The sequence below is a fragment of the Camelus ferus genome, chromosome 10, assembly GCF_009834535.1.
Source record: "Camelus ferus isolate YT-003-E chromosome 10, BCGSAC_Cfer_1.0, whole genome shotgun sequence".
In the NCBI taxonomy this organism is placed as follows: domain Eukaryota; kingdom Metazoa; phylum Chordata; class Mammalia; order Artiodactyla; family Camelidae; genus Camelus; species Camelus ferus.
Genome location: NC_045705.1, coordinates 8542078 through 8560668, shown reverse-complemented (window position 1 = coordinate 8560668; position 18591 = coordinate 8542078). Strand labels below are relative to the sequence as shown.

General features: G+C 40.2%; 1 protein-coding gene across 5 annotated transcripts in view; it reads left to right on the top strand.

Annotated features, from left to right (window-relative positions):
* AMOTL1 (angiomotin like 1) overlaps nt 1-18591 on the top strand; it is a 164308-nt gene that overhangs the window by 9663 nt on the left and 136054 nt on the right. For 4 of the 5 annotated variants that reach the window (XM_032488304.1, XM_032488303.1, XM_032488305.1 and 1 more), the window contains one exon: nt 16922-17056. The exons of the other annotated variant lie outside the window; for it this stretch is intronic. In XM_032488304.1, the coding sequence (XP_032344195.1) occupies nt 16972-17056 (85 nt within the window). In that variant the 5' untranslated portion in view covers nt 16922-16971. The remainder of the gene's footprint in view (nt 1-16921; nt 17057-18591) is intronic. 5 annotated transcript variants of the gene reach the window in all.

Below are 18591 nucleotides of genomic sequence, written 5' to 3'. Positions count from 1 at the left end.
ATTGAGTACAGTTGGTTTACAATGTTGTGTTAGTTTCTGGTGTACAGCGTAGTGATTCACTTATATGTATATATTCCTTTTCATATTCATTTTCATTATAGACTATTATAAGATAATGAATATTGTTCCCTGTGCTATACAGTAGGAACTTGTTGTTGAATATCTATATTCTGAATGTTTATTCTACTGGCAAATTTTTTCTCTTATTGCCCCCTGACTATATTTCCAAAGGCTTTAAAAGGAGAACCACAAAAGCTTTCTCCTGTATCTTAAGCAACATGAACTAAAACCATATTTTCTGATTTCTGGTGAATCCTCCTCTTACCTTCTATTGTGTAGCAGGTAGTTGAATCATTCGGCGATCAAGACATTTTAACTAATATTATTTGAAAAATCCTATTTAAGGATAAATTGAAGTTGGGTGGCCTTTGTAGGCATCCTGAGCCCAGGGTGCTCCAGAAATGTCAAGTTTACCAGTTTACAGACGCCTTCACTTTGGTAGGACAGTCAGGGTGAAGGAAAACATGACTCTTGAGAGCAAACTGTGAGTGTTAAGTTCTCCTGCTTTATTTAGACTTTGTGAATGAGTTACCAAAACTTTAATCTATGAACTGACATGAGGCAGACTTGTCTCATTAAATGTGTGATGGGTCTAGTCACGTGGATTTTTTAAATAAAGAATAATGTGAACATTCTGACTGGTAAAGAAAAGCTGATTTGTGGACTCTAAAAAAAAGTTTTTAAAATTAATTTTTAAAAATTGAAGTATAGTCAGTTTGCAACATTGCATAAAAAAAAACTTTTTAAATGAAATATTTATTGATTCACCCAGTCTCCCCAGTGTTAACATTTCGCATAACTGAAGTACAGTATCAAAACCAGGTAATTACCCTTAGTACAACCCACAGAACTTACTCAGATTTTATCAGTTATACAGTTATACATGGACTCATTTGTGCATATGTGTAAATTATATGCAATTTTAATCATTTTAATTTCATGTAACTATGACCACGATCAAGGTACAAAACTATATATCATCACCACAAGGCTCTCTTGCAGTATCCCTTTGTATCCACCCACCTCATCCCTAACCCTTTGAAACCATTAATCTGTTGTCCATCCATGTATATAATTTTATTCCAGGAGTGTTATATAAATGGGATCTTGCAGTATTTACATGCATGAGATTGACTTTTTCCACGCAGCATGGTTTTCTTCAGATCTCTCCAAGCTGTTGCGTGCATCAATAGTATCCCACAGTATAGCGTGGCACAGCTTGATCACTCATCCCCCTGTTTACCCACTGGAGGACATTTGGGTGGCTTCCAGTTTGGGGCTATTACAAATAAAGCTGCTATAAGCATTTGCATGCAAGTTTCTGCCTGAACATAAATTGTCATTTCTCTGGGGTAAATGCCTGAGAATGCAATATCTGGGTCTTATGCTAAGTCCATTTCTAGTTTTAGAAAGTTGCCAAACGATTTTCCAGAGTGGCCATAACCTTTTACGTCACCACTAGCAATGTATAGGTCATGGAGTTCCTCTGCATCCTTGTCAGCATTTGATATTATCACTATTTTTTTTTATTTTAGCCATTCTGGTCGGTGGGTAGTGATATCTCATTGTGATTTTAATTTGCATTTCCTGAATGGCTAATAGTGTTGAACATTCTTTCATGTTCTTATTTGTCATCTATATATCTCTCAGTGAAATGTCAAATTAATGACTTTTGCCCATTTTCTAATTTGATCATTTTTTTTTTTACTGTTGAATATCATGATTTCCTTATATATTCCAAATAAACATCCTTTTTCAGATCTGTGCTTTACAAATATTTTCTCCCAGTCTGTAAATTTGTATTTCACTCTCTAAATAAGATCTTTCACAGAGCAAAAATTTTTAATATTGTTGAAGTCTAATTTGTCAAAATTTCCTTTTGTAGATTATTCTTTCAGTGCAAAGTATAGAAACATTTACCCAGTCCTAGTTCTCAAATATTTTCTCCTATTATTTTCCTAAAAGCTTTTAGTTTTACATTTAACTCCGAAATCCATTTTGAGATAGTTTTTGTGTAAGTTGTCAGGTTTAGGTCGAAGCTTGTTTTTTGGCCTATGTATGTCCAGTTGCTCTAGCATCATTTGTTTAAAAGGCTCTCTCTCCTGCATTCAGTTGGTTTTGAACCTCTGTCAAAAATCAAATAGGTGTATTTGCATGATTCCATCTCTGGATTTTCCACTGTGTTCCACCGATCCATGTGCCTATCCTCTGACAATATCACACCATCTAGATGACTATCTCCAAAGCTCTATTGTAAACCATACACCAGGCAGAGCGATGCCTCCCATATTAGTGTTCTTTCAAAACTGCCTTGGTTATCCTCAGGTCTTTTACTTGCTATATAAGTTTTACAAAATACTTGTCTATGTCTACAAGAGCCATGCTGGGATTTTGATAGGCATTCTGTTAAACATGTATTTAAATGTGGCGAGAAGACATTTTTACTATATGGAGCCTTCCAGTTCTCAAACATGGAAAATTTCTGTGTTATTTAGGTCTCCTTTGGCTTCTTTCATCAGTATTTTGTCATTTTCAGCATGCGGATTCTGTACAGATTTTGTTAGATTTATAACTAACTATCTCATTTTCTTTGGAACAATTGAAAATGGTATTGCATTGTTAAATTTCAGTTTTCATGTATACATCTGATGTATAGAAATGCAATGAATATTTTTCTTTTTTCCTCCAGATTTATTGAGGTATGATTGACAATAAGAATTATATATATATATATATACTACGTGCTATTTTGATATACATATACATTGTGAAACAATTACCATAATCAAGCTAATTAACATATCCATCGGCTCATGGTTACCATTTGTGTGTGTGTGTTGAGAACATTTGAGAGAGCTTACTCAAGATCTTACTCTCTTAGCAAATTTCAAGTATGTAATACAGTGTTAAACTATTGTCACCATGCTGTATATTATGTCTTCAGAATATATTTATCTCATAACTTCATGTTTGCATCCTTTGATCAATATCTTCCCAAAATACAATTAATTTTTTTGCATTAATATTGTTTTTTTTCCCCCTTTGGATGCTTTTTTATAAACTTTTTTTTGGAGGAGGGGAGGTAATGAGGTTTACTCATTTATTTTTAATGGAAGTACTGGGGATTGAACCCAAGACCCTAAGCATGCTAGACACGCACTCTACCACAAAGCTATACCCTCCCCTGTGTGTGTTAATATTGAATCCTGCAATCATGCTGAACTCTCTTATTAGTCTTGGGTTTGGTTTTTGTTTTGTCGATTCTTTGGGATTTACTACATAGACCATCATATTATCTGCAGATAGAGATGGTTTTAATTTCCCCTCTTCAATCTGTATGACTTTTCTTTTTCTTGCCTTATTGTGCTGGCTAGAGCTTTCAGCACGATGTTGAGTAAGAGTAGTAAGACAGATATCCTTACCTTGTTCCCAGTCTTAGAAGAAAAGCATTCAGTCTTTCTTTCACCATTAAGAATGATGTTAACTGTAGATATTTGTAGCTGCTCTTGGCCAAGTTGAGAAAGTTTCCCTCTATTCTTTGTTGAAAATGTTTATCATTAGTAAATGTTGATTTTTTAAAAATATTTTTTCATATGATCATATATTTTTTCATCTTTAGCCTGTTGATAGAGTGCATTATATTTAAGTAATTTTTAAAATATTGTGTAAGCTTTAAATATCTGGAATAAATCCCATTTGGTCATGTATATTATTATTTTTTATAAAGATCTGCTAGATTCAACTTACTGATAATTTTGTTGAGAATTTTTGCATCTCAGTTCATGAGAGTTATTGATCTGTAGTTTTCCCTTTTTTGTACTATCTTTGGTTTTGGTATCAAGGTAATACTGGCCTCGTGAAATGAGTCACAAAATGATTCCTTCTCTTCTATTTTTTTGGACATGATTATGTAAAATTGATGTTAATTCTTTTTTAAATGCTTGGTAAAATTCTCCAGTGAAATAATTTGGACCTAGAGATTTCTTTTTCAGCTTTTTAATTATAAAATCAATTTTTAAAGTAATTGTAGAACTATTCAGATTACTTATTTCATCTTGAATGAGTTTTTGTTGTTCATGGTTTTCAAAGCATTCTTCCATTTCTTTGAAGTTGTTGAATTTAAAAGTGTAATGTTGTCCATATATTTCTTTATTATCCTTTTAATGGCTATAAGATCTGTAGCAATATCTCCTGTTTCATTTCTGATGTTGGTAATTGGTGGATTTTTTTTTCTTTTTATATTTATCAGTCTAGCTAGAGGTTTACTGATCTTATTGATTTTTTCTCATAACAATCAGCTATTTGTTTCACTGATTTTCTCAAGTGTTCCTGTTTTCAGTTTAATTTATTTCTGATATTATCTTTATTATTTCTTTCCTATCTGTTGACATTTTAAAATTTCTGTTATTATGTATTTAAACTTAATATTTTGCATTTGATTCTTTTCTGTAACTTTTATTTCTGAGATTTTACATCTTTTATTTGTTTCATGAGAATTTGTTTGAAGCATTTTTTATAACTGCTGCTTTTCCCTGTTCTTTTTTTTTTTTTTTTTTTGAGGGGGAGGTAATTAGGTTTATTTACTTATTTACTTAGTAGAGGTACTGGGGATTGAACTCAGGATCCCATGCATGCTAGGTATGCACTCTACCACTGAGCTCTACCCTCCCCTTTAACAGTTGCTTTTAAATCCTTGTCAGATAATTCCAACATCTGATTCACCTCAGTGTTGCACTGATGGATTGTCATTTCTTAGTCAAACTGTGTTTTCACCGGTGCTTGGTATGATGAGTGATTTCCGATTATACTTTGGACAATTTGGATAACATGCTGGGGGACTCTTGCTCCTATTTAACTACTTTATTTCAGTGGGCAGTCACCCTATTTAGACACAGAGTGCAGGTCCTGGCCAAGTTTTGTGAGCTATAGTTGCAATGACAATTTGTTTTCATGGCTCTTGCAATGCTAACATGGGCTACCTTGTTCTTCTGGTACTTTTGGGCTCCTGCTTTATTACTGCAGGTGCCTCCTGGGCAGCTTCATGGGTGTGGAGCAGGTGATGGGTCCCCAGCCAGGCCATTTCTGGGGAGAAAAGTGATGTCAGGAAGGAAGTCTAGTCATACTAGACATTAAAGCATGTCACAACATACAATAATTAAAATACTGATGCAACACTAGAGAGATCATGGAAACACTGTGTCCAGAAGCAGGTCCAACCAACATGGCAATGCAGCATTTCAATCTAGTAGTACTGGGGCAATTGACTGCCATTTGGAAAGAATCCACTTTTTAAAAAGTAGCCAACTACCCCTATACAGTTTTTCTGAGTAGTCTCTCTTTTCCCCACTGACCTGAAATGCCGATTGCTTTCATATACTGAATCAATTCCATTGATTATTTTTTAAGCTTTTTGTTCTATTCAAACAAGTAATTTATGCCAGCAATATGATTACACTGTTTTATTAGTTTTGCTTTATAATTTGTTGTATTATCTGGGAAAGTAAATACCGTTTCAAACTCTGCTGTTTTTTTTTTTTTAATCAAAGATTTCTAACTTGTGGTTGCCAAGGGGGCTGGGGGTTGGAAGGGACAGACTGGGATTTCAAAATGTAGAATAGATAAACAAGATTATACTGCATAGCACAGGGAAATATATACAAGATCTTATGGTAGCTCACAGCAAAAAAAAATGTGACAATGAATATATACATGTTCATGTAGAACTAAAAAATTGTGCTCTACATTGGAATTTGACACAACATTGTAAAATGACTATAATTCAATAAAAATGTTAAAAAAATAAAAAAATCTATCAACAATTAAAAAAATATTTCTAGATTAATAAGCAAAATATATTAGAAAGAAAAAACACCAGCCACAGGGAAAAAATGTATGTGCATATGTGTTTGTATATGTATTCATGTGTGTCTCTCTTTCTATACACACATATATTTGTATATATAAATACATGTGCATATATACGTACATGTACACACATACATATATTTGCATAGGCATAGACAATTTTTGGAAGGGCACACAAGAGGGCAAAATGGTTACTTCCAGGAAATGGGACTGTTGGGGATTCCATTGATGAGTGAGGCTCACTTTTCCACTTTGGATCATTCTTTATTTTTAATGTAGTCTTTAAGAAACAAATATGCATTTTAATCATTTAAATCAATGCGTGGTTTTCTCTGCCAGAAACCCAAGGCTGTACAAGGGCGTATCCTGTATATCAGTGTCCCTCAGTAGTGACTGCACATTAGAATTACTTGAAGAGCTTTTAAGAAATACAGATGCCCAGGGACCTGCCCCAAGAGATTCTGATTTCACAGGTCTGGGCGTGGGTCTGGGCATGGGTCTGGGCATCACCGTATTTTAAATGTACCCCAGGTAGCTGTGACGTGCAGGCACGGTTGAGAACCATTGCAGTAGATGATGTGAGGCTTTAAAGGGTCCTCAGAAGGCCACTGTGATGAGCTCTTAGAGAATATAATTACTTAGGAATGCAACCCAAAGTAATCCATCCCTTCTCTGCCAGGCTACACATAGGCATGAGACTGAGTGCACACAAGTCCAGGGGGCAGTGGTGGAAAAGAGTTTGCTTGAATGTGTGTGAAAGTATCTATCTCTGTGGTGGGCCTTTTTGTTGAAAGATATAGACTCATTCAGGCTTTCCTTAATACATAAGGGATTCTTGTAAACTAATCATGACCATAAAAGATACGGGAATCTCATGGAAAATCAGAAAGAGCAAAACAGATATGCTTCTGGGGCCCAGAATGTGGTTAATACTGGAAGGTTTCAACAGAGCTCCAAGAACCAGGGTTACTTGGAGACCCTCCCACAGGAGGCTTTCAAAATTTTTTCATCTGGAGAATTGCTTTGTTAAAGTGAAATGTGCTTTGGAAGCCTGATCTGGAAAACAGATTAAAGAGGAACCTAAAGAAGCCTAAGGATTGGCAGCAAATCCAGTATTATTGTAGCTCTCTCTGCTTCTTGCCTGTGTGTCTTCTTCCGATGTGCCTCCGTGTCAGCTGACGGATTCTGCCTCTGCCTTCCTGACGGAGGAGCTGATTGGCTTCACCTGGCCACGGTGGTCTGTCCCTGGTTGGACGAAATTTTCCACACTAGCTGACGACAGAGATGGATCCGATGGTAAATGGAGTCATGTGGCCATCCCTAGTCACCTGAGCCAGAGAGGGCATGGAGAGAAGAAGTTGGGTGCCAAGAACTGCCTTGGGACTGCAGGGAGAAGGCGTGGGTAAGGCAGCTTCCCTTAGAACAGGGAAGTGGTCAGAACATCCACCATGACCAGCCTGCCGGGGCAAGCGCTAAGTTGGTCATCAGTGAGTGCTGAACTGGAGCAGGTGTTCAGCGGGGTGTGGAACTGCTTAATTCAAGCAAAGATGTGAAGGAAAAACTGTCAGCAATGACACTGTATGTCCCCAAAGATCTTTTCTTGCCCTACGAACCCAGGCTTTTAAAAGGTCTTAATGGCGGCCTAGGAGGTCAAGAGAATGGAATTCCTTTTCCCTTGGGATTAACTCAGGGCCCTATGTGGCTACTGAGCACCTGGGGTGTGGCTGGTACAAATGTGCTATAAGTGGAAAAACACACTGGATTTGGAAGCCTTAGTATGAAAAAAAGAAATCTGACATTCTCATTAGTAATTTTTTTAGTATTGAATCCATGTTGAAATACTATTTTGGATAGAGCGGATTACATAAAATATGTTATTAAAATTAATTTCCCCTGTATTCCTTTTTTTTTTTTTTAAAAAAATGTGGCTATTAGAAAATGTCAAATTACACGTGGGACTCACATTATCTTTCTCATGGATGGCTGGGTTAGATGGTGACTGCTATCTGCCCCAGCACAGGTCTGGCTGTCAAGATCTGTGTCTGAACGACAGCTTTTTGCTGTGGGGCCCACGTCAGTATCTTATTCTTGGTTCATGATCAGAGCCGTGGCGGCTTATCCTACACTGGCACTCGCTCTCTCTGCCGCGTAGACTGCAACCCAATTCCTTTTCTCAAATAGAACCACTTAATCCCCTCCTGTGGTTTCCCAGCATCCCAGACCCTGGCAGTGTTGTTTATGACTCTCCCTCAGCAAGTCCTTACAGAACTTGTCTCTGCCTCTTTGCCTCTGTTATTCTTTGCTGCCTCGTTTCCTCCTTTCCCTTCCAGGATCGGCACAGAGCAAATGTTTCCCATTCGTACTCTCGTCCTCTTCTTGCAAATGTCATCTTCTGGGAAAGTGTGTTAGACGCAGCAGCCTTCTTCTGGGGACAGAGGACTTTTTTCCTAATGCCTCGTCACAGTTCATCCTGGTTCCCCAAGGAATGAAGCTGTGGATGGGGCTAAGTCACTTCTAAAAGTGTATCTACTCCAAGAGTTCATAATGATTTCAGTAAAAACAACTGCCATTGCCATTTATTGAGTTTTATTACTGGCCAGGATCTATACTAGGTACAGTACAGGTATTTCTCATTTAACCCTGATGACAACCCCACAAAGCATAGGTTCCGATCCCCTATTACAGGTGGGAAAAATTAATTTCAATGACATTATACACCTTGCTTACAGATCTTGCTAGGAAATGGTGGACCTGGGATTTAAACCTAGATCTGTCCCCTAAGTCCTTGCTCTTACTCACTACATTGATACTCCCTCCCACATGCTATGTCACCTCCCAAGTTAGGCAACTCCAAGTTGGAATTCAGTGCTGTGTCGCGAGTGATTATCTATAAGCAAATTTATTGAATGATAACCTTGCTATGCATTTGTATAGTCTTTTGGTGACTCTCCAGCTGACACACAATTTTCACAGGACTCTGATAAAGGTGGAAAAATGGACTTTTGTAAGGCGTGTTTCACACACTGGAAAAACTGGGCTCCAATAAGATGAAGTGATTCATCTGGGGTTACTAAGTTGAGGAACAATCCCAAGCCAAGTGAGAACCCAGTTTTCTTAAAATGTTTATGTTCCTTTTTCATTCCTCATCACTGTGTACTTGGCTTCGTGCTGCCCAGATGGCAGAATGTGGGGCTAATTCTTGCGTCATGACTACTGATTTAATGTGAGCTATGTGAAGAGCTTGCAGGCACAGACTCATCTGAGTTTCTCAGCTGTGGGTGTGTCCATCTCATTCATTCAAAAAGCATTGCCTGACCCCAAGTCTAGCCAGACATTGTGTGAACACTGGGCACGGAAGGGTGGATAAATATGACTTTGTCCTAAGGACCCTTCCTTCTAACGGGGATGACAATCATCTTACAAAGAGAGTGTTATCATCCAGTGAAAAAGTGTGGTCTTAATGGAATATAAAAAGTTCTGAGAAGCCCAAAGGGAGAAGGAAATAACTCTGCCTGGGCAAGTTTCATGGTAGAGGAAACTTCTGAGCTTGGTCTCAATGGACTGACTCTAGAGATGAAAAGCCTGGGTCCCTGAGAGTTCTGCAGAGGACCTCATCATTTAAAACTTCATTAGGTTTTTGAAAAATAAATTTGTTGCCACAGCTCCTTAGAGACTAGTAGCATATAATAGCCTAAATTACTTATTGGAGAACTTGAAATAGTAACATCAATAAATTCCACAGTAACTTCAAAATACTTTGCCCAGTTGGGCTTCTCCATTTTGACTTACTCAAACTTTCCAATTCTACAAAGCTGGTAAGAATACATGCAAACAAATACAAAGCCCAGAAGAATCATGCGAACTCTTTAAATACCAGTCATTTCAGACAGAGGAAGACTCCATGCCTCTTGTATTTCATATCCTTTTGACCATGTAAAGAGGTGATCTCTTTCACAGTGGATATTTACAGTGTTCTACTCTCTCTTCTCTTCCAACCATGTTTAAAACTCTTGATTGTAAGTGCCGATGAATTTTATCTTTGGAATATTAAGAGCCCAGATGTATACTCTGATGTGTTTGGTTTATTTGGAGCTGGAAGAAAATTATCCTTCTGAGTTTAGAAGTTGAAACTCATCAGAGCCAAACCTGTGGGGGGGCCTAAGAGGAGACTGTCCCCTGTTCTACTGTGGTCCACAAGGTTGTCGATGATTGGGTTTTTCTGATGGCTGATCCCAGGCTAGACCGAGTACAATGGACTGTAAGTTTCTGTCCCCTCAAAATCCATATGTTGAAGTCTTAACCCCCAATGTGCTGGTCTTAGGAAGTGGGGCCTTTGGCAAGTAATTAAGTCATAAGGATGGAGCTCTCGCGAATGGGATTAGTGCCCTTATAAGCGAGTTCTCCACCTTCCAGAGAGCTCTCTAGCTCTCCTTCTGCTGCGTGAGGAAGCAATGAAAAGTCAGCAGTCTGCAATGGAAGAAAGGCCCCCCAGAACTGGACCACGTTGGCCCCCTAGTCTCGCTTCCAGCCTCAAGAACTGTGGGAAATAAATATTGGTTGTTTATAAGGCACCCAGTCTACAGTGCTTTGTTATAGCATCCTGTATTGACTAAGATACCAAGATCCTATACAATGGAGATCTTAGCTAGAAATTCCTAGTTGAGAAAGAAGACTCCATCCTGTGACCTCTTCCTTCTTATGCTTCAGTTTCATTGTCTGGTTCATTTCCTGGGCATGGCAAGATAGATTTGTACCCTCTATGCGTAACCAAGATGGAATGTTCCTTCCGATTCCTGGCTCACTGAAGAATAAGGTCCAGATCTGCAAAGCTTGGAAAGCATTAGAATTGGGGCAAAATCTTGATATTCCTGGCAGAGTATCTCACCTTCAAGCAGCCTTTGAAGAACAGAACAAAGAGCAAGAGGTCTTCGAATGCCTCAGCAGCACTGAGGATTGTTGGTGAATATCAATATTGTGTTGAAAACTTTCAAGTGAATTGCTTGGTAGAAGAGGTCACAAATGCAAGGGGCTGCCTGCGGAGAAAGTGAGCTCCTTCCGGCTGGGCGTTACAGCACAGGCTGGGTAGGCATTTACTGGAGAGCCACGCATAAGACAAGGGTTAGACCGGAGGTCTTAAGATCCCTTCTAACTTCCAGACTCTATCATTTGCAGATCCGTGGTTTACCTTGTGCATTGCTCTATGCTTGCACTTAGTACATTCTTCTGTCACAATATGTCCAGGTATTTGTCCCCCCCTCAAGACTGAAAAATCCTTGAAGGAAGGGCAATACTTATACTTTTCCATCCCAAGCACTTAGCACAAGTGCTAGTGTATAGGAGACACCAAGCAAATATTTATCAAATGAATGAATGAATTCATTTAATATATTTATATCTCGAGACACACTTTTATGTATATCTTGATTTATAGTATAAGTTATCAGCAAGCGGACTTGTTTGCTATGAGGGTGTTCACATTCCTTAGAACCCATGGCCACTTAAATGCCTGGATGGTAGACTATGCCATCTGATTCCCCAAACACGGCAGTCCTGGTTAATTCATCTCTTCTCTACAGATAGAGCTATATTAAGTCAGTCAAGGCAGAATCATAGTATGGACAGAGGTTTTCTGAATTTGTGTTTCTAGATTAAGTCACCCTCAAACCAGAAATGACCCTGGAGGTACTGGTTAGAGGTCTAGGTGTGACCTGGCTGCACTGGGGAGGCAGGTGTCTCCGTGGATAATCAGAAGTGTAGTTTCATCTGGTCCTGGGGAGGGAGGCAGGTGTGTGATGGGCAGGGGCTCCAGCGGCATGCTGGCAGAGGAGTAAGGATCACACTGAAGTGGGAGCATCAGTGGGAGAATCTCAGCCAGTTAGACCAGATGAGAAGGTCAGATTAAGGCCAGGAAGCAGAGGCAGATAGGGTGCGGTTTTTTGGTGCAGAAATTTCCAAAGAAGCAGAGGATGTGGGTGAGGTCGCAAAGAGAGTACTTTCCAAAGCGACACGTCTGTGCTTGTGCCAAACATCACCATTCAGTCATTAGACAAATACCTACTGGGTGTTACCTTGCGGAGCCGCTGTACCAATGCAAGGGATACGGATAAACAGGATCTCTGCTTTCAAGTAAGTAAACTATGAACTAAACTCTACAGACATACCAACAGTTACAGTGCAGTGTGATAGATGCTGTCAGGAGGTAAGCCTAGGGGAGTCTGGGGGACACGTAGCCAAACCTAAGACGAGAGGTGAAAGATAAGCTGCAGTTTGCAAGGTGAGAGGAAGAACCACCTTGCCCCAGCTCTAGCAAGGGCTGAATATCCCAGAGACCAAGTGGGGAGCTTATTCAGGGGTTGCAAATACTTTGCTATAGTTAGGTTTTACACGCCATGTGGAGTGGCCCAGACTTTCTCGTGGGAATAATGAATCATTGGAGTGTTTTGATGGAGGAGTGACATGATCAGATTCGTGCTTTAAAAATATTACAACAAAGTGTGGGGAAAGGGTTGGAGGAAAGAGAGACCAAGAACCCATGGAAGTCATTGCAGTATCTCAGTGAGAGGTGATGGTGGCTGAACTAAGACAGAGGCTATGAAAGCAGAGGGAAGGAGTTGCATTCTTGAGAGATTTGAAAGCTAGAATGGACCAAGGTTGGTGATTGATCAGATGTGAGAAGTAATCAATTAATCAAGGATGGCCGGTTTCTGGCTCAGGTGGCTGGATAGATTTCTTGCTCTAGAGGCAGCTTTAAAAAGAGAAGAGCATTTGCCAGTTTAAGGAGAGTTCTGGTGGCTGAGGAGCTTGAGGTCCAAACTCCTTAAGTCCAAAAGTCCATTTGGCCTCACATTACACTCTCAGGGTAGGCAGGTCACCTTTGGGAGCTTAATGGTGTCTAATATCTGGCCAGAGTCCGTACCCACACTGGCCGTTATCATTTATTCATTCATCCCATCAACCAGTATTTATTAAATATCAATTATGTATTCATAGCATCCCAATATTTTATAGATCCCAGTGTCCAACTCTGCTTAGTTCTTCTCTTTCTCTCTCTCCTTTTTATTGCTGTTTATTTTATTTTTTCAGCTTTATTGAGATACAACTGACAAATAATATTGTAACATATCTAAAGTCTACATCATGATGATTTGATATACATGTTCACTGTGAAATGATTCTCTCATCTAGTTAACACATTCATCATCTCAAATATTTCTTATTTTTCTTTTTGTGAGAACATTTAAATTCTACACACATAACAAATTTCAACCAGGCAAAGCAGTGTTATCAACTATAGTCACAGTGTCACACATTAGATCCTCAAAACTTGTTCATCTTAAAGCTGAAAGTTTCTGTACTTAGACCAACCTCTCCCTGTTTCCCCCACCACTCTGCCCCTGGCAACCACTTCCCTACTCTCCATTTCTATAAGTTCTACTTTTTTTTTTTCAGTGTTTCACATGTACATGATATCATGCAGTATTTGTCTTTCTCTGTCTGGCTTATTTCACTTAGCCTAATGCCTTCTAGATCCATCCATGTTATTGCAAATGGCAGGATTTCCTTCTTCTTCATGGCTGAATAATATTCCATGTATACACACACACACACACACACACACACACACACACACACACACACACGTATCACACCTTTATCTATTCATCTATTGACAAGACTCTTGGCTATTGTGAATAATGGGTCTATGAACATGACAAATGTATCTTTGAAAAAGTGCTTCTCAAAGACAGAATTACAACTATGAATTTTCAACAGTCTTTCCCACTCTCGCCACCCCACCTTATCACACATTTTATTGTTTGAGCTGCCATGTGGTTGCATTTCTTATTCCTGGGGTTGCATTAATTTTTTTCTCTTTTAGTTTCTTTTTCTTGGACTTAGTCTTTGATAAAATTTTGACTTGGATAGAGGTTAAACATTTTATAGAAAACTCTGAATATGTTGTTTTATGTGGCCAGAAGCCTGGAAAATATTTTCTAGCTGCTAGAGTTTAATGAGCAACTCTGGGGTTTCCTGTGACGGATGTGTCGGTGTTAGAGTTTCAGTAACAGATGTGATGGATCAGTCTTCCTCGAAATACTTGTGTTTGATGCAATTTCATTTCTCATTTTATGCTTGGCTTTCCCAAGCTGAGGTGTGAGATTCAAGCATCAAAGAAACCAGCAGGGCTTTCGAGTTGAAGTTAATGAAACACTCAACGCGAATTTTTGAAGTCTGGATTAATAAATAAAATGTATGGATGTGAACGCCTAACTTCACTCATCCAGAAGACACCATCTTGCAAATCTGCTTCCTGGGGGCCAGTGGGTGTCTAAACCATTGGGCCAAGAGGGATGGGGCATCAACTTTGAAAACCCCTCTCCAAGGGTTCAGTAAAGTTCTAGTTTTGTCAAACAAAGCTATTAGAATCTCCAACTCACTTCTCAAGGGTACCGCAGGGATTGCTATAATGGTTTTGAATGACCAATCTGTTGTAAATTAATGTTGCTTTTTGTGATAACTACCATGAATTACAAATAGAATAAACACAAAATTGTAAAAGAAGACATCTAAATCATTAAGAGTGGGAGAGGGAAGCAAGGAAAGCCACCAAGGAAAAGCAAGGAAAACAGTGTGGAGATTTCTCAAAAGACTAGGAATAGACTTACCATATGACCCAGGAATCCCGCTCCTGGGCATATATCCAGAAGGAACCCTACTTCAAAAGAACATCTGCACCCCAATGTTCATAGCAGCACTATTTACAAGAGCCAAGACATGGAAACAGCCTAAATGTCCATCAACAGATGACTGGATAAAGAAGAGGTGGTATATTTATACAATGGAATACTACTCAGCCATAAAAACTGACAACATAATGCCATTTGCAGCAACATGGATGCTCCTGGAGAATGTCATTCTAAGTGAAGTAAGCCAGAAAGAGAAAGAAAAATACCATATGAGGTCACTCATATGTGGAATCTAAAAAAAGAAAAAACACAAATACAAAACAGAAATAGACTCACAGACATAGAATACAAACTTGTGGTTGCCAAGGGGGCTGGGAGTGGGAAGGGACAGAGTGGGATTTTAAAACATAGAGAAGATAAACAAGATTATTACTGTATAGCACAGGGAAATATATACAAGATCTTGTGGTAGCTCACAGAGAAAAAAAATGTGACAGTGAATATATGTATGTTCATGTATAACTGAAAAATTGTGCTCTACACTGGAATTTGACACAACACTGTAAAATGACTATTACTCAATAAAAAAATGTTTAAAAAAATGTTGCTTTTCAAGGATGTGGTATGACTGTTAATGTTATTTCATAACTGGTGAAGATATAAGATGTAGAATATTGAGTTCATTTGATTAAATGATGATGCCAGTGTGGCCATGGCCCAGGATTGGACTTCTATTCCAGACATGTTTTTAGTTTTGCACAGAGAACACGCCTCGTCCCAGTGGCTGACTACCTCTGGCCTCCCTCAGCCCCGTCTCACGTGCCCAGGCTGATGTCTCACTAATGGGCAAGTAACACAGCTTTCTCAGCCCACTAATGTGCGTGCATAGGTCATCTTTGCATGTAAGAGCATATTATTATAGATTGTAGGTCTTGGAAGACTGCGCACAACTTTGACAGCATCTAATCCTAACTCCTTCATCTGAAGTTAAGGAAACTGAGCCCCAAGAACATAAGTGAGTTTGCCCAAGGTCACCCAGTTAGTGCCAGCGTCAGGGCTAAGATCTGGATTTATGGATAAGTCTAATGTTTTCCCTATGGCATTGTGTTACACCCACTCTGGTCTAGAATTCCTCTCTAGAATTTTGGGGTGCTTGGAATGAGCACAAATCCCTAATAAGCCAGTACCCAATAAAATGCAATACCATCTTCGGTACCTCCTGGTATTTTACTAGAGATTTTTGGTTGTTTGTTGCAACTCCTAAGAGGACCACCCTTCTCTAGACAGACAGCCGAAAAGCATCACGTCAGTCTGCCGTGTCTGCTGTCAGACGGGCGGTACAGGAACCTGCAGGGCAACTGTGAACAGCATTCTCGAGACCAAATCAAGCCAGCTGCTCTGATTCCAACAAATGATAACTGGTGCCCATCTTAATTGGGCTGACAAGATTTCCGCTGGGGTGGATGTCCCATTTGCTGTATTCACAAATTAGGTCAATCAGTCACGTTCAATTACTCAGCCTTGTCCACAGGAGGACCTGCCACACACAGAGTGTTCTCTTCATTCTCTTTGTGATGTAGGCAGAAGTTTGGCCTTGAGTTGTAATCTTCCCAGATACAGTTTATAGGGAGAGATTCTCCAGGCTGGACTTCTCGGAGGCGGCCAGTAGGGTGTCCTTTGCGTGAAAGCAAGAGCTCTCATGACATGGGCGTATCAGGGTTTTCAAGAGGAAATGGAAAATTGGTCTCCACAGCCCTTCTAGGCCCTGGGATTTTCCTCTGAAAGGATGTTTATGGTGTACTTTTTTTCAGGCTGTAAAAATAATGCATGTTTATTATGGAAAATGCAGGCAATTACAAAGAAAATAAAAAGCACTCGTTTTGGCCAATATGGTGGAGTTACTTTCAACTTTTTTGTTCCATTTTCCAGTCATTTTTAAAGGCATGTATATACCTCATATACCTATTTATTTTTATGAAATTGATATCCTACCCTGAAATTCTAGGATTCTACAAAGCATGCAGAACTAAACACGGGAACGTCCTTGCCCAAAGCCTGGCGCGTGATAGTTGCTTCATAAACATTTGTTAACTGAATGGAGAGGGAAGCGTGGATGGTAGACTTGAAGTCTCATTGTAAGCGCTCCCACTCAGGGCATGCCCAAATCTTAACAGCAATCTTTGCATGCTAAAGAAACAGAATGAACTGGAAACTGACTCCTTTTCTTCAAGAAAGTGTCCCCCGCCCAGGAGAGCATCAATAGTCATTTATCTCCATTTTTTTTTGTGTGTGCTCATGATTTATTTCAGGAGATTCCATTTGATCTGAGAGCTGCACAGACAAGAGACTTGCTGGGAGCATGGACCTCAGTGAACAGTGGCCTCTGGAGGAAGGAGCCTGGTTGTCTCATGCTGGAATTCATCATTTTGCCAACACCAGTGGGGGTATGGCCGCTTTTGCTGTCCCTGATACGCGTGGTACACGTCAAGTCCTGCCCTCATTGTGTCAACCCAGCTAGACTCAGCATGTGGCCGGTGCTGGCTGTCTTCTCGAAAGCACCCAGGTGGAGAGGAGAGGGCGTGGACTTGGGAGTCAGATGGATCTGGATTCAGATCCTGAATTTCCTTTTTATAAGTTTATATGGCCTTAAGAAAATCTGTTTCTTCAGCTCTAACATGAGAGTAAGGTGCTTACTTGTAAGGCTGTGATAAGCATCGTGAGAGATGTAAGCTGTCATTGACTGAGCCCTCACCCTAGGCAAGTGGGAAGTTAGCCACGTATCTCTGAGCACCTAACATGTGTCAGGCACTGGGTTCCTGCCTGTCTCCTCCTCTCCCTTCCCCTCCTCTCTTCTCTCCCCTCTCCTCTCCTCCCCACAGCCCTGCAAAGATTAAGGTTGAGGATAATGCAACTGGTATAAACAGACTAGGTCAGTTTGCCTTCCTCCTTTTCCTCTGTCCAAGCATCTGATTAATGCAACTCAGCGTTAATTGATGGGGATGTTGTTACTGCCCTAGAGTGGAGCCCACATGTGTAGGAACCATAACCCTGACATAGAGCTGTGGAGAGGAGCTCATGTTTTTAGAAAAGATATGCCTCCCATTTGTTGTTGTTTATTCCTTCACCCAATAAGTATTGAACATCTCATCTGTGCCCAGTACTGGGAATACAGGAAAAAGCAAGATAGACTTGGAGATGACCAGACTCCACTCTCTACTGTGCCCCATCTCTAAAAAGGGCAACTTACTCAGCAGTACGCATTTACTGAGCTTCTGCCCTGCACCAGGGTACATCTCCCAACCAACACTGCTGTCTGCAACGGGAGGTTCCCAAAGGGAAACTTGAGACTCTGAGAAAGGAGACCTGGATGCAGTCCAGCTAAAAACCAACAGCCATTCACTCTTGTGTCCTGTCACACTGCCACCCTGGCCACTTTTTAGAGGTTCTCAAGCTACTGTCTCCTCGTAGCTCAGGGACTAAAGTTGAACTTCCTCAGCTCAACACACAGCCTTCCTTCCCTGACCTGACCTCTGCCTGCCTCTCCAGACTCATCTCTCAGCACTCATCACTTAAAACAAACCCCTTTCTCATCACTGACTCAGTCTCCCTCTGGAACCTTGAATATATCATGCACTCACACACCTGGGAGCCTTTGCAAAGGCTGTCATGACTGTACGACTTCTGCGTGGCCAGCTCCTGTGCATCTTTGAAGCTCCAGCTTAAGCAATTTACACTGAGAGCTCTTCCTGTGGCTGCCATCTACCCATCTCCATCCTGGTCTGAAAGAGAGGTCCGTCCTCAGGGCTGCCAGAGAATTTGCAGATTGCTGGGTCACAGAGTTTGTTATGCTGTATTGCAACTGTCTATAGCCTAGACAGCTTGTGAGCTTCTTGGGGCAGATGTCTTGTTTCACTCACCTTTGCGTCCCTTTCCCCAGGAGCCTGGCAAATGCCTGATGTGTATTTGGTGGCCGGCTGGC